Raw genomic sequence first — 14,069 nt, 5'->3', positions numbered from 1 at the left:
CGTGATGTTGTCGGACAGATGAGACTGATGCTGCGGTGAATCATGATCTTTTCACGGGCGCATTTCTACCGGAGAACACGCCGCTCTCAGGCCCCGTGCCTCCGCCAGTAGACCGGCTCTGAACCGGACCAGGATCGAGGTTCATGGAGCAAACCCGGGCTCGTCTCTGAGCTGCTCCGGGGAAACAGCGCTGCGTCCGCCGTCAGGTAAAACGCATCTTCACTGCTGCTAATTATTTATTTATTACGCTTTTAAAACTCTGTATCAGAACTCATAAAGCTACACAAATGATTATCCAAATATATAAAAGCACATTTTTACTGAAACGGCTTTACCGATCCATGCGTGCTACGTCATCAGCGCCGAACTATATTGAAAAACGTCACTAAAAAACTAAAAACTAAGAACCCCTAACCCTAACAATTGTATTATTATTTCAAACGCATTTTAGCGTCAAAGACCCAATAATCTGACCGTGAATGCGTTCTCTACGCACACCTCGGCCTCCACTCACCAAACCTGGTAATAAACCTGCGCTGTTTACCTTTATTACATCCAGATTTGTCATGCATGGCGTCGTGAACAAGCCAAAACAAATGCGTGAATTATTGTTTTGGTGGATAATATTCATGATCAAAATTATAACCGATTTGTACAAAACATGTTTTTATTTCAGGAAATAGTCATATTTTGTTATTGTATCGCTGGATTTGTTTGTAGTTTGTGGTTGAACGTTAAAAAGTGGGGTTTTGCTAGGGAGTTTGTTTTGTATCCACTTTTCTGCCCCTCTGAAGTGAAATCGCGCAATGGACTTCATTTGAACATGATATCTCGGACTGACCTGGATTGTTTCATATTTATTCACACGCGTGTGTTTATGTTGTATTTTTGAGGAAGCTGCTTGTTGTGGGCGGAGTCTCGTGGCGCTGTCCACGACGTGGTGCTGAAATCTGAACAAACCACTTTGTCACGTAGTATCACTAAAAGTCAGAGGTGGTAGAGTACTCAAGTAAGAGTAGCATTACTTTAAAATCAAAATGAAGATACAAAACGATAAATAAATATTAGAAAAACTAAGAACTAAACTAAGAATAAGAATAACTTAAAGACAAGTGTCGGGACAACATCTGAGTTATAATCAAGTGAATGTAATTTGAAGGACAGAACATGAAATAAAGCACAACATCTGGTGTTTTAAAAGGACACAAACAAAAATGAGACAAACTAAATCACATCTGTAGAAGCTGCAAGAAACACAAATGTTCAAATCATTTCAGATTGTTACATAAAGTTTTTGTCACTTTAGAGTCGACCTGGGCTTTGTGCGGCTCCGGGGCCACACGCGGCCCTTTGGTCGACTCTGACCGGCCCGTTAAAGATCATTTAAAATGAATAAATAAACATATTTTATTATATGACCTCCTGCGTGGACTAAAGCTGCTTTGCTTTTATTTTAGGGGTGTTTATTAAATGCCGTTTTTCTTCGGCAGTTTCTCTTTGTCATTGTTTAGTCAGGACATAAACTCTTCCCATGAGCAGCTCGTCACAACAGTGACATTTACTGCTGAGAACACATGAAGAAATACAATTAGTATTTGGCAGAACTGAGTGAAGTATTTTGGCTGCACAGTATTTTCTCTCCATTTCTGGTGCTACTTTGAGTTGAATCTTGTGTAACTGTGTTTCTGTTTCAGACTGAAACATGAGGGAGTGTGTTCTGCTGCTGCTGCTGCTCGTCCAAGGTGAAGAACAGAGACAAACAAACAAACAAACAAAAAACATTCTTCTTTTTTACTGCTAGTTTTTACCGCCATCTCTGTTCCTCTCTCTGTGTCCCTCTTTTCCACTCTCTTTTTCTCTCTTTCCATTTACTCTTCCCCCCCCCTCTGTCCCCCACTCCTCTCTCTGTCTCTCCGTCCTCTGGTCTCTCTGTCCTCTGTCCTCTGTCCTCTCAGTGTCAGTGGAGTCGCGGTGCTGGCAGGGCCCGTCCTTCTCGTCGTCGGTGCTGCCCCCGGTGTCGTTGGGGCGTAGCGGCGGTCTGATGCGTGTGTCTGGCGCCCCCTCTCTGCCGCGGTGCGTGGAGGCGGCGTGCGAGCTCGCCTGGGCGGACGTGGCGTGGCTCTTTCAGGGACGCTGCTACGTCCTGTCCTGCCAGCAGAGGGCGCAGTGCCGACCCCAGAGACGCCCCGGGGCCCAGTCCCACCTGGCCTTCCTCCAACGCAGCGCCCCCCTGCTGCCACCGCTGGTAACACAAGAGCGGGTTCAGTCCTGGTTCAGACCTGGTTTAGTCCTGGTTCAGTCGTTGTTTAGTCCTGTTTTAGTTCTGGTTTAGACCTGGTTTAGTCCTGGTTTAGTCCTGGTTCAGTTCTGGTTTAGTCCTGGTTCAGTTCTGGTTTAGTCCTGGTCAGTGTTGGGAAGGTTACTTTTAAAATGTAATCCCCTACAGATTACAGATTACACTTCCCAAAATGTAGTTTGTAACGTAATCCATTAAATTACTTAAAGTGAGTAACGTAATCTGATTACTTTGGATTACTTGATATTGTCATGTTTTTTAATCGACATGAATGTAGCGACCACATCCTGAAAATTCTTGTTTGTTGTCTTCAAATTGTCTGAGCCCAAGTCTCCATGAATAAACAACTGTTTACTGTAGAGAAACAAAGACCATGATATCTTAATATAAGAGGTTTTGTCTGTTAAAAGACAGTAACAAGATCAGCCTTTCATGAACCATATTAAAAAATATTATTGATAGAGAAATTATTTTTTATATGAGATCACCTTAAATTATGTCAACCTACTGTTAGGTGTCATGTTGTTTAGACCTGGTTTAGTCCTGGTTTAGTCCTGATTTTTAGACCTGGTTTACTCCTGATTTTAGACCTGGTTTAGACCTGGTCTAGACCAGGTCTTTAGTTCTGGTTCAGTCCTGGTTTAGTCCTGGTTTAGTCCTGGATTAGTCCTGGTTTAGTCTTGGTGTTAGTTCTGGTTTAGAGGCGCACAGGAGGAAGCGCGGTTTACGCGAGAAAACACGGTCCACACGCGGCGCACGAGACGGCGGTGTCCGCGCTGTAACTACGGAAGGAGACGTGGTCCGCGGGTTCTCAGGTTGATGACGATGATGAAGGTGTGTGTTTGTGGGCACGTCCACTCATGTGGCAGGTCACTATAGGACAGTAGTGCAGATATTATGAGTCTATTCAGGTTGTTTTCACCAGTGCCAGTAGCTCCGGTTTCACATTTAAGTTGTAGGCGATTTTATATTTGTTTTTTTTATATATATATCTCACATCGGGAGAAGAATTTCCAAGACACAAATGCGTTTTTACCAATGCACTGCTGCTTCCACTGTGTGACTGACACCGCCAACTTTAACATGACGTTTCCATCGCTCTTATTGCGCGCGTTCTGTTTGGGTTTCCGGCAATGAGTGAAATTACCGAAATAAAAAAATAAATAAATGGGATGTGTTATATTTAGGAGGCATGAAGACAGATCATTTTAACAAAAGCTTTATGTCATACGTCAGGAACAACGACACAACTCCCGCTCACATCACGCACATACGTAATGACGTAATCCTACGGATGCCGTACTAATAATACATCACATCCTCCTTTTTAACAAGTTATATGTTCAAAATGAATTATTACGGTATAACTTCTTTCCATTAAGGTACCCTTATAACCAACTGTACAAAACATTTTTTTTTTTTTTTTCATATTAACAAATATAATGATGGATTATTGCCTATAACTCAGAACCTCCTTAATATTAACCATCTGAAATCAAACTTAAGCACATTAATACATTCACATTACTCTTTGTATCTAGCTGGTAGTTTTACTGCTCTGCCAGATCTTGTTATGTATGAAACTGCATCAGCATTAACATTTAACTGTGAATCATGTGCATCAACATGTTGATCAGGTGAATCAGTTTGGAAAGTCTCAGAATCGCTTCTTTGTATTTGAGAGTCTATTTCCAGATTAGTGTCTTGTCCGGTTGTTGTGAATGTCTTCTCCTCTGTTTTACGTAGATGCCTACGATTTCTTCTGTACACCCTACCATCAGGTGTACGAACAACAAATGAACGTGGCTGCTCGTGTTTGTGCAGGATCACTGCCGGCTGCCACGATTCTCCTCGTTGAATGCGAACATTTTCTCCATTTTGCAAGTCAGGCAGTGTCCTTGTTTGTCTGTCAAAATATAGTTTCTGTTTTACCTGCTTTTCTTTCAGCTGCTGATGAGCCTTGTCAGATCCATCTGGAGTGAGCAGAGATGTTGCAGTTGGCAGTTTTCCTTTCAGCCTACGTCCCATTAGTAACTGTGCTGGGGATAGTCCTACATTTTTTTGAAGATGCTTTTCAACGGTTTGTGGTCACTTTCCACTTGAATGTCTTTTCCATAAACGTACTGATGAAACTTTTCACAGCCGTACACTATGGCAAGGAGCTCTTTTTCAATCTGAGCGTACCTTTGCTGACAGTCCGCAAGTGCTCTTGACCCGTATGCTACAGGTTGTCCATCCTGCAGCAGGACTGCTCCTATTCCTTCAGAACTCGCATCCACTGACAGAGTGACTGGTTTATTGACATCATAATATTTGAGCGTTGGTGCGTTGGTGACAAGCTGTTTTAATAGTTCAAAACTTTTTTGCTGTTGTTCTTCCCAGTGCCACTCTACATTTCCTTCAAGTAGCTTTCTCAGAGGTGCACTGATATCTGACAGGTTTGGTATGAACTTGGCAAGATACTGAATCATACCCATGAATCTTAACAGTTCTTGTTTTTCCTTTGGAGTAGGTAGCTGTGTCACCGCTCTCACTTTTTCTTCATCTGGTTTCAAGCCATTGTCTGTGAGTGTATGTCCAATATACTTGATCTCATTTGTCCTTATGAAACACTTGTTTTTGTTGAGTTTCAAGTTGTATTCTCTTGCTCTGTCTAACAGTTTTATCAGTCTGTGATCATGCTCTTGTTTAGAGTCTCCCCACACCAACAAATCATCAATGATGTTGACAACACCATCCAAGTCCTCAATCATCTGTGCTATGGCTCTTTGGAACACCTCTGGTGCTGATGAAATACCAAAAGGTAAACGCAAGAACCTGTATCTGCCAATGGGGGTATTGAAAGTACAGAGCTTGGAACTTTCTTCGTCAAGTCTCATCTGCCAAAATCCTTGATTTGCATCTAGCACTGAGAAATATTTGGCATTCGGCATGCGAGAGACAACTTCTTCAACTGTGAGTAATGGGTAGTGTTCACGTTTGATAGCTTGATTCAAATCTTTGGGGTCCATACATATGCGTATCTTCTTTGGTGTGACCACAGTGACCATACTGTTGACCCACTCGGTTGGCTCTGTCTGCCTTGCTATTACTCCCATCTTCTCCATGCGCTGTAGTTCCTGTACTACTCTTTCTCTCAGTGCAACTGGTATTTTCCTAGGGGCGTGTACCACAGGTGTGACTGTGTGGTCTATCTGTATGTGATGCTGACCAGGTAAACAACCCAGCCCATCAAACAGATCATTATAGTCTTTTAAAATGTTGTGATCTTTTGTAACTTCATACAGTCTTTTCACTAAGCCTAACTTCAAGCAGGTAGCCCCTCCTCAAATAGTTGAAACATCCTCTTGTGTGATTTCAAACTCAATTTTGTGCTTTTGACCTTTATGTACACATGTTAGTGTTTTCTTGCCTAACGCTGCCACCTTGTGACCAAAAAATGGAACGAGTTTCGTCTTGCTCGTCTGAATTGTGTCACCGGCCCCAAGCGCATCCAGTGTCTTGATTGACATCGCGTTGCAATCTGCGCCTGTGTCTAACTTGAATGTCACAACTTTATTCTTTATTTTAAATCTCTCAGTCCATATGTCTTTTGCTTGGTTAGTCTTTGTAGACTCCATTTCAGAAACATTTATGTTGTGCTCCACTTCGAGTGTCCCCAAGAACATCTCCGTTTCATTTTCAGTTTGCTCCACCGCATGAACTTTCTTTCCATTCTGTTTACGTTGTCTCTGCGTTCTGCACATCTTGGCATAGTGATTTTTCTTATGGCATACATTGCACGTCTGACCATACGCAGGACAGTTTTTTCCATGTTTAAATCCGCATCTGTTGCAACTGGTCTCTTTTTGCTCAGTTTTTTGTGTACTCTTGAATTCTTTTGTCCTGACTGTTCTCAACTTGTTCATTTCCACTTCTTCAGTTAGTGCTTTAACTTGGCTGCTTGTTAGCTCACTGGCCCGGCATATATCCAGAGCTTTGTCCAGCGTCAGATCTGCTTCACGTAAGAGTCTGCCTCTCACTTGATCATTTATTATGCCGCACACTATTCTGTCACGCACCAGAGAATCATGTAAAGCTCCGAATTCACAGTCTTTGGCTTTGTTTTTTAAATCCGTGACATATGCATCAATGGTCTCACCTTGTTTCTGGGCTCTGGTGAAGAACAAGTTTTTTCGTGGCTCACAATAGTCTTGAAACTTCTTCTTGAGTGCCGCTATTTTGCCTTCTTCATCTTCTGAGAAGTGAAACGTGTTGCTTACTTTTATCGCCTCCTCTCCTGCGACATGTAGAAATGTGGCGCATTGCACTTTTTCTGACTTCTCGGCAATGCCGCTAGCAGTGCAGAAAAGTTCGAAGCGTTGAATCCAGTTTCTCCAATTTTCCGCTAGGTTGCCATGCAAACTCAGGTTCTGTGGTGGTTGAAACTGTGCCATTTTCTATTTTCGCGTTATCTTCTGACACCATGTTATATTTAGGAGGCATGAAGACAGATCATTTTAACAAAAGCTTTATGTCATACGTCAGGAACAACGACACAACTCCCGCTCACATCACGCACATACGTAATGACGTAATCCTACGGATGCCGTACTAATAATACATCACAGGATGTAGCACAAAATGTGAAAACAGGAAAATACCGCCTTGTAATCCACTTATTTCAGCAAAGTAACTGTAATCCAATTACCACTCATTGAAACAGTAACTGTAACGGAATACAGTTAATTTGTACTCTGATTACGTAACGGTGGTACATGTAATCCGTTACTCCCCAACACTGGTCCTGGTTTAGTTCTGGTTCAGTCCTGGTTTAGTCCTTGTTTAGTCCTGGTTTAGTCCTGGTTCAGTTCTGGTTTAGTCCTGGTTTAGTCCTGGTTTTGTCCTGGTTTAGACCTGGTTTAGTCCTTGTTTAGTTCTGGTTCAGTCCTGGTTTAGTTTTGGTTTAGTTCTCTTTTAGTTGTGGTTTAGACCTGGTTCTGTCCTGGTTTAGTCCTGGTTTAGTCCTGGTTCAGTCCTGGTTTAGTTTTGGTTTAGTTCTGGTTTAGTTGTGGTTTAGTCCTGGTTCTGTTCTGGTTTAGTCCTGGTTCAGTTCTGATTTAGTTCTGGTTTAGTCCAGTTTAGTCCTGGTTTAGTTCTGGTTCAGTCCTGGTTTAGTCCTGGTTCAGTCCTGGTTTAGTCCTGGTTTAGTCCTGGTTTAGTTCTGGTTCAGTCCTGGTTTTGTCCTGGTTTAGTCCTGGTTTAGTTCTGGTTCAGTTCTGGTTCAGTCCTGGTTCAGTCCTGGTCTCTGTCCACAGTACTGGGGGGAGTATAAATCCTCGGAGGATCCTGGAGACCTGCAGACCCTCAAAGACCTGGTTCTACTCGGATCCAAACAGGACTACGCAGAACCCGGTGAGGCCTGGGTCTGAGCATGGACCCGATGATACTCACATTCTTCTTCTTGGTCCTTCGTGTTCTCTAAGTTCAAACAGAAGACTACGATCAGGCTCCACACCTCCACACCTGCTGTTAAAGACCTTTTACGGCCCTAAAACCAAATACCACCAGATGACATCACTGAGTGTAACTGAGTGTTGTGAGCTGTGAGGAGGGAGAGAGACTAAATGTGCAGGAAACTGAAACATCAAACAACATAACACAGCTCCAGGGATGTTTCTGAGGACGACACAGCATCAGGACAGGGTTAAAGCCTCACTGCGGAACATTTCATCACTTTAGAACAGTTAAAGCCTCACTGCGGGACATTTCATCACATTAGAACAGGGTTAAAGCCTCACTGCGGGACATTTCATCACATTAGAACAGGGTTAAAGCCTCACTGCGGGACATTTCATCACTTTAGAACAGGGTTAAAGCCTCACTGTGGAACATTTCCTCACATTAGAACAGTTAAAGCTCCACTGCGGGACATTTCATCACATTAGAACAGTTAAAGCCTCACTGCGGAACATTTCATCACATTAGAACAGGGTTAAAGCCTCACTGCGGGACATTTCATCACATTAGAACAGGGTTAAAGCCTCACTGTGGAACATTTCTTCACATTAGAACAAGGTTAAAGCCTCACTGTGGAACATTTCTTCACATTAGAACAAGGTTAAAGCCTCACTGTGGAACATTTCTTCACATTAGAACAAGGTTAAAGCCTCACTGCGGGACATTTCATCACATTAGAACAGGGTTAAAGCCTCACTGCGGGACATTTCATCACATTAGAACAGTTAAAGCCTCACTGCGGGACATTTCATCACATTAGAACAGGGTTAAAGCCTCACTGTGGAACATTTCTTCACATTAGAACAAGGTTAAAGCCTCACTGCGGGACATTTCATCACATTAGAACAGGGTTAAAGCCTCACTGCGGGACATTTCATCACATTAGAACAGTTAAAGCCTCACTGCGGGACATTTCATCACATTAGAACAGGGTTAAAGCCTCACTGCGGGACATTTCATCACATTAGAACAGTTAAAGCCTCACTGCGAGACATTTCATCACATTAGAATAGCAGGGTTAAAGCCTCACTGCGGGACATTTCATCACATTAGAACAGTTAAAGCGTCACTGCGGGACATTTCAGCACATTAGAACAGCAAGGTTAAAGCCTCACTGTGGAACATTTCTTCACATTAGAACAAGGTTAAAGCCTCACTGCGGGACATTTCCTCACATTAGAACAAGGTTAAAGCCTCACTGTGGAACATTTCATCACATTAGAAGAGCAGGGTTAAAGCCTCACTGCGGGAGGTTGAGCGTTACCGACTAGATATAGTCGGCCTCACCTCCACGCACAGTTTGGGCTCTGGAACCCAACTCCTTGAGAGGGGCTGGACTCTCCATTTCTCAGGCGTTGGCCGCGGGGAGCGGCGGCGGGCTGGTGTGGGCCTGCTCATTGCCCCACAGCTCAGTCGCTGTGTGTTGGAGTTCACCCCGGTGAACGAGAGGGTCGCGTCCCTGCGCCTTCGGGTCAGGGACAGGTCTCTCACTGTGGTGTCGGCCTACGGGCCGAACAGCAGTGCAGAGTACCCGGCCTTCTTGGAGTCCTTGGGAGGGGTACTAGACAGTGCACCGACCGGGGACTCCGTTGTTCTCCTGGGGGACTTCAACGCCCACGTGGGCAACGACAGTGACACTTGGAGAGGGGTGATTGGGAGGAACGGCCTCCCCGATCTGAACCCGAGTGGTGTTTTGTTATTGGACTTCTGTGCTAGTCACAGTTTGTCCATAACGGACACCAGGTTCGAGCACAAGGGTGTCCATAAGTGCACGTGGCACCAGGACACCCTAGGCCGGAGGTCGATGATCGACTTTGTCGTCGTGTCATCTGATCTCCGGCCGCGTGTCTTGGACACTCGGGTGAAGAGAGGGGCTGAGCTGTCAACTGATCACCACCTGGTCGTGAGTTGGGTTCGCTGGCGGAGGAGGAAGCCGGAAAGACCTGGCAGGCCCAAGCGTGTAGTGAGGGTCTGTTGGGAACGTCTGGCGGAGCCCTCTGTCAGAGGGACCTTCAACTCGCACCTCCGGGAGGACTTCTCCCGGATTCCGGGGGAGGCTGGAGATATGGAGTCCGAGTGGGCTTCATTCTCGGCCTCTATTGTCAATGCAGCTGCTCGGAGCTGTGGGCGTAAGGTCTGTGGTGCCTGTCGCGGCGGCAACCCCAGAACCCGGTGGTGGACACCGGAAGTAAGGGATGCTGTCAAGCTGAAGAAGGAGTCCTATCAGGCCTTGCTGGCTCGGGGGACTCCTGAGGCAGCTGACAGGTACCGGCGGGCCAAGCGTGCTGCAGCCCGTGTGGTCGCGGAGGCAAAAACTCGGAGCTGGGAGGAGTTCGGGGAGGCCATGGAGAAGGACTGTCGGACGGCCTCAAGGAGATTCTGGCAAACCGTCCGGCGCCTCAGGAGGGGGAAGCAGTTCTTCACCAACACTGTTTACAGTGCGGGGGGAGAGCTGTTGACCTCGACTGGGGACGTTGTCCGGCGGTGGAAGGAATACTTTGAGGATCTCCTCAATCCCACCGTCACGTCCTCCGAGGAGGAGGCCGAGGCTGGGGACTCGGAGGCGGACTCATCCATCACCCTGGCCGAAGTCACTGAGGTGGTTGGCAAGCTCCTTGGTGGCAGGGCTCCGGGGTTGGATGAGATCCGTCCTGAGTACCTGAAGTCTCTGGATGTTGTGGGGCTGTCTTGGCTGACACGCCTCTTCAACATCGCGTGGCGGTCGGGGACAGTACCTCTGGACTGGCAAACCGGGGTGGTGGTCCCTCTGTATATAAGAAGGGGGACCGGAGGGTGTGTTCCAACTATAGGGGGATCACACTTCTCAGCCTTCCCGGTAAGGTCTATGCCAGGGTACTGGAGAGGAGAATCCGGCCGATAGTCGAACCTCGGATTCAGGAGGAGCAGTGTGGTTTTCGTCCTGGCCGTGGAACACTGGACCAGCTCTACACTCTCCATAGGGTGCTCGAGGGTTCATGGGAGTTTGCCCAACCAGTCCACATGTGTTTTGTGGATCTGGAGAAGGCATTCGACCGTGTCCCTCGTGGTGTCCTGTGGGGGGTGCTCTGGGAGTATGGGGTCCGGGGCCCTTTGCTAAGGGCTGTCCGGTCCCTGTATGACCGGAGCAGGAGCTGTGTTCGCATTGCCGGCAGTAAGTCAGACCTGTTCCCGGTGCATGTTGGACTCCGCCAGGGCTGCCCTTTGTCACCGGTTCTGTTCATTGTATTTATGGACAGAATTTCTAGGCGCAGTCAGGGGCCGGAGGGGGTCCGGTTTGGGGACCACAGGATTTCATCTCTGCTGTTTGCGGACGATGTTGTCCTGTTGGCTTCATCGAACCAGGACCTGCAATGTGCACTGGGGCGGTTTGCAGCCGAGTGTGAAGCGGCTGGGATGAGGATCAGCTCTTCCAGGTCCGAGGCCATGGTTCTCGACCGGAAAAAGGTGGCTTGCCCTCTCCGGGTGGGTGGGGAGTCTTTGCCTCAAGTGGAGGAGTTCAAGTATCTCGGGGTCTTGTTCACGAGTGAGGGAAGGACGGAACGTGAGATTGACAGGCGGATCGGTGCAGCTTCGGCAGTGATGCGGTCGCTGTATCGGACCGTTGTGGTGAAGAGGAGCTGAGTCGAAAGGCGAAGCTCTCGATTTACCGGTCAGTCTTCGTTCCTACTCTCACCTCTGGTCATGAGCTCTGGGTAGTGACCGAAAGGACGAGATCGCGGATACAAGCGCTCGAAATGAGTTTCCTCCGCAGGGTGGCTGGGCGCTCCCTTAGAGATAGGGTGAGGAGCTCAGTCACACGGGAGGAGCTCGGAGTAGAGCCGCTGCTCCTCCACGTCGAGAGGAGCCAGTTGAGGTGGCTCGGGCATCTGTTCCGGATGCCTCCTGGGCGCCTCCCTCGGGAGGTGTTCCGGGCATGTCCCGCCGGGAGGAGGCCCCGGGGAAGACCCAGGACACGCTGGAGGGACTATGTCTCTCGGCTGGCCTGGGAACGCCTCGGGGTCCCCCTGGAGGAGCTGGAGGACGTGTCTGGGGTGAAGGAAGTCTGGGAGTCCCTGCTTAGGCTGCTCCCCCCGCGACCCGGCCCCGGATAAGCGGACGAAAATGGATGGATGGATGGAGAACAGCAAGGTTAAAGCCTCACTGTGGAACATTTCTTCACATTAGAACAAGGTTAAAGCCTCACTGCAGGACATTTCCTCACATTAGAACAAGGTTAAAGCCTCACTGTGGAACATTTCATCACATTAGAACAGCAGGGTTAAAGCGTCACTGCGGGACATTTCATCACATTAGAACAGTTAAAGCCTCACTGCAGGACATTTCAGCACATTAGAACAGGGTTAAAGTCTCACTGTGGAACATTTCCTCACATTAGAACAGGGTTAAAGCCTCACTGCGGGACATTTCATCACATTAGAACAGGGTTAAAGCCTCACTGCGGGACATTTTCATCACTTTCATTAGAACAGGGTTAAAGCCTCACTGTGGAACATTTCCTCACATTAGAACAGTTAAAGCCTCACTGCGGGACATTTCATCACATTAGAACAGGGTTAAAGCCTCACTGTGGGAACATTTCATCACATTAGAACAAGGTTAAAGCGTCACTGCGGCACATTAGAACAGTTAAAGCCTTCAGCACATTAGAACAGCAGGGTTAAAGCCTCACTGCGGGACATTTCATCACATTAGAACAGTTAAAGCGTCACTGCGGGACATTTCAGCACATTAGAACAGCAAGGTTAAAGCCTCACTGTGGAACATTTCTTCACATTAGAACAAGGTTAAGCCTCACTGCGGGACATTTCCTCACATTAGAACAAGGTTAAAGCCTCACTGTGGAACATTTCATCACATTAGAACAGCAGGGTTAAAGCCTCACTGCGGGACATTTCATCACATTAGAACAGTTAAAGCGTCACTGCGGGACATTTCAGCACATTAGAACAGCAAGGTTAAAGCCTCACTGTGGAACATTTCTTCACATTAGAACAAGGTTAAAGCCTCACTGCAGGACATTTCCTCACATTAGAACAAGGTTAAAGCCTCACTGTGGAACATTTCATCACATTAGAACAGCAGGGTTAAAGCGTCACTGCGGGACATTTCATCACATTAGAACAGTTAAAGCCTCACTGCAGGACATTTCAGCACATTAGAACAGGGTTAAAGTCTCACTGTGGAACATTTCCTCACATTAGAACAGGGTTAAAGCCTCACTGCGGGACATTTTATCACATTAGAACAGGGTTAAAGCCTCACTGCGGGACATTTCATCACTTTCGAACAGGGTTAAAGCCTCACTGTGGAACATTTCCTCACATTAGAACAGTTAAAGCTCCACTGCGGGACATTTCATCACATTAGAACAGGGTTAAAGCCTCACTGTGGAACATTTCCTCACATTAGAACAAGGTTAAAGCGTCACTGCGGGACATTTCAGCACATTAGAACAGCAGGGTTAAAGCATCACTGCGGGACATTTCATCACATTAGAACAGTTAAAGCCTCACTGCAGGACATTTCCTCACATTAGAACAGGGTTAAAGTCTCACTGTGGAACATTTCCTTACATTAGAACAGGGTTAAAGCTTCACTGCGGGACATTTCATCACATTAGAACAGCAGGGTTAAAGCCTCACTGCGGGACATTTCATCACATTAGAACAGCAGGGTTAAAGCCTCACTGCGGGACATTTTATCACTTTAGAACAGGGTTAAAGCCTCACTGCGGGACATTTCAGCACATTAGAACAGCAGGGTTAAAGCCTCACTGCGGGACATTTCATCACTTTAGAACAGCAGGGTTAAAGCCTCACTGCGGGACATTTCATCACTTTAGAACAGGGTTAAAGCCTCACTGCGGGACATTTCATCACATTAGAACAGCAGGGTTAAAGCCTCACTGCGGGACATGTTTCTGTCTGTTTCTCTTCAGATTTGGGGCTGATGGATTATACTCAGAGCAATGAGGAAATCGACCCAACTGTCCAATTAGAGCTCAAGGAGGGGGACAGACATAACCAATCAGAGGCTGAGAATGAGACCACGGCCACAACAGAGAAACACAGAGAGGAGACGACGCTGCGCCCCCTTCAGGCATTAGTGAGTACAGCAGAATCAGGTCTCATTTCCACATCCTGTGTCCATGTGTGAAACGTGTGGATGTGTGGTTTTCTCTCAGGAGGTGACACAAAGCAGCTTGGTTTCACTGGCCCCTCCCACCCACGCAAACCCAAACCGAAACCAGGAAACGACATCACCTCCTACTTTG

At 46.7% G+C, this 14,069-nt stretch overlaps 1 protein-coding gene across 1 annotated transcript in view; it reads left to right on the top strand.

Moving 5' to 3' along the window:
* The first annotated feature begins 1,702 nt into the window (after window positions 1–1,702).
* The window catches only part of LOC129411714 (dyslexia-associated protein KIAA0319 homolog), a 24,331-nt gene continuing 11,964 nt past the window's right edge, over window positions 1,703–14,069 (top strand). The window contains exons 1-5 of the mRNA XM_055163332.1: window positions 1,703–1,742; window positions 1,956–2,245; window positions 7,594–7,690; window positions 13,734–13,900; window positions 13,980–14,069. The exon at window positions 13,980–14,069 is cut by the window's right edge and continues 73 nt beyond it. Of these exons, the coding sequence (XP_055019307.1) occupies window positions 1,703–1,742; window positions 1,956–2,245; window positions 7,594–7,690; window positions 13,734–13,900; window positions 13,980–14,069 (684 nt within the window). The remainder of the gene's footprint in view (window positions 1,743–1,955; window positions 2,246–7,593; window positions 7,691–13,733; window positions 13,901–13,979) is intronic.

Source organism: Boleophthalmus pectinirostris, unplaced genomic scaffold (assembly GCF_026225935.1).
Source record: "Boleophthalmus pectinirostris isolate CB_2022bp ecotype Guang Dong unplaced genomic scaffold, ASM2622593v1 HiC_scaffold_6, whole genome shotgun sequence".
NCBI classification, from domain to species: Eukaryota; Metazoa; Chordata; class Actinopteri; order Gobiiformes; family Gobiidae; genus Boleophthalmus; species Boleophthalmus pectinirostris.
Note: the sequence above shows the minus strand (reverse complement) of the source record. Positions and strands in the feature narration are given on the sequence as shown.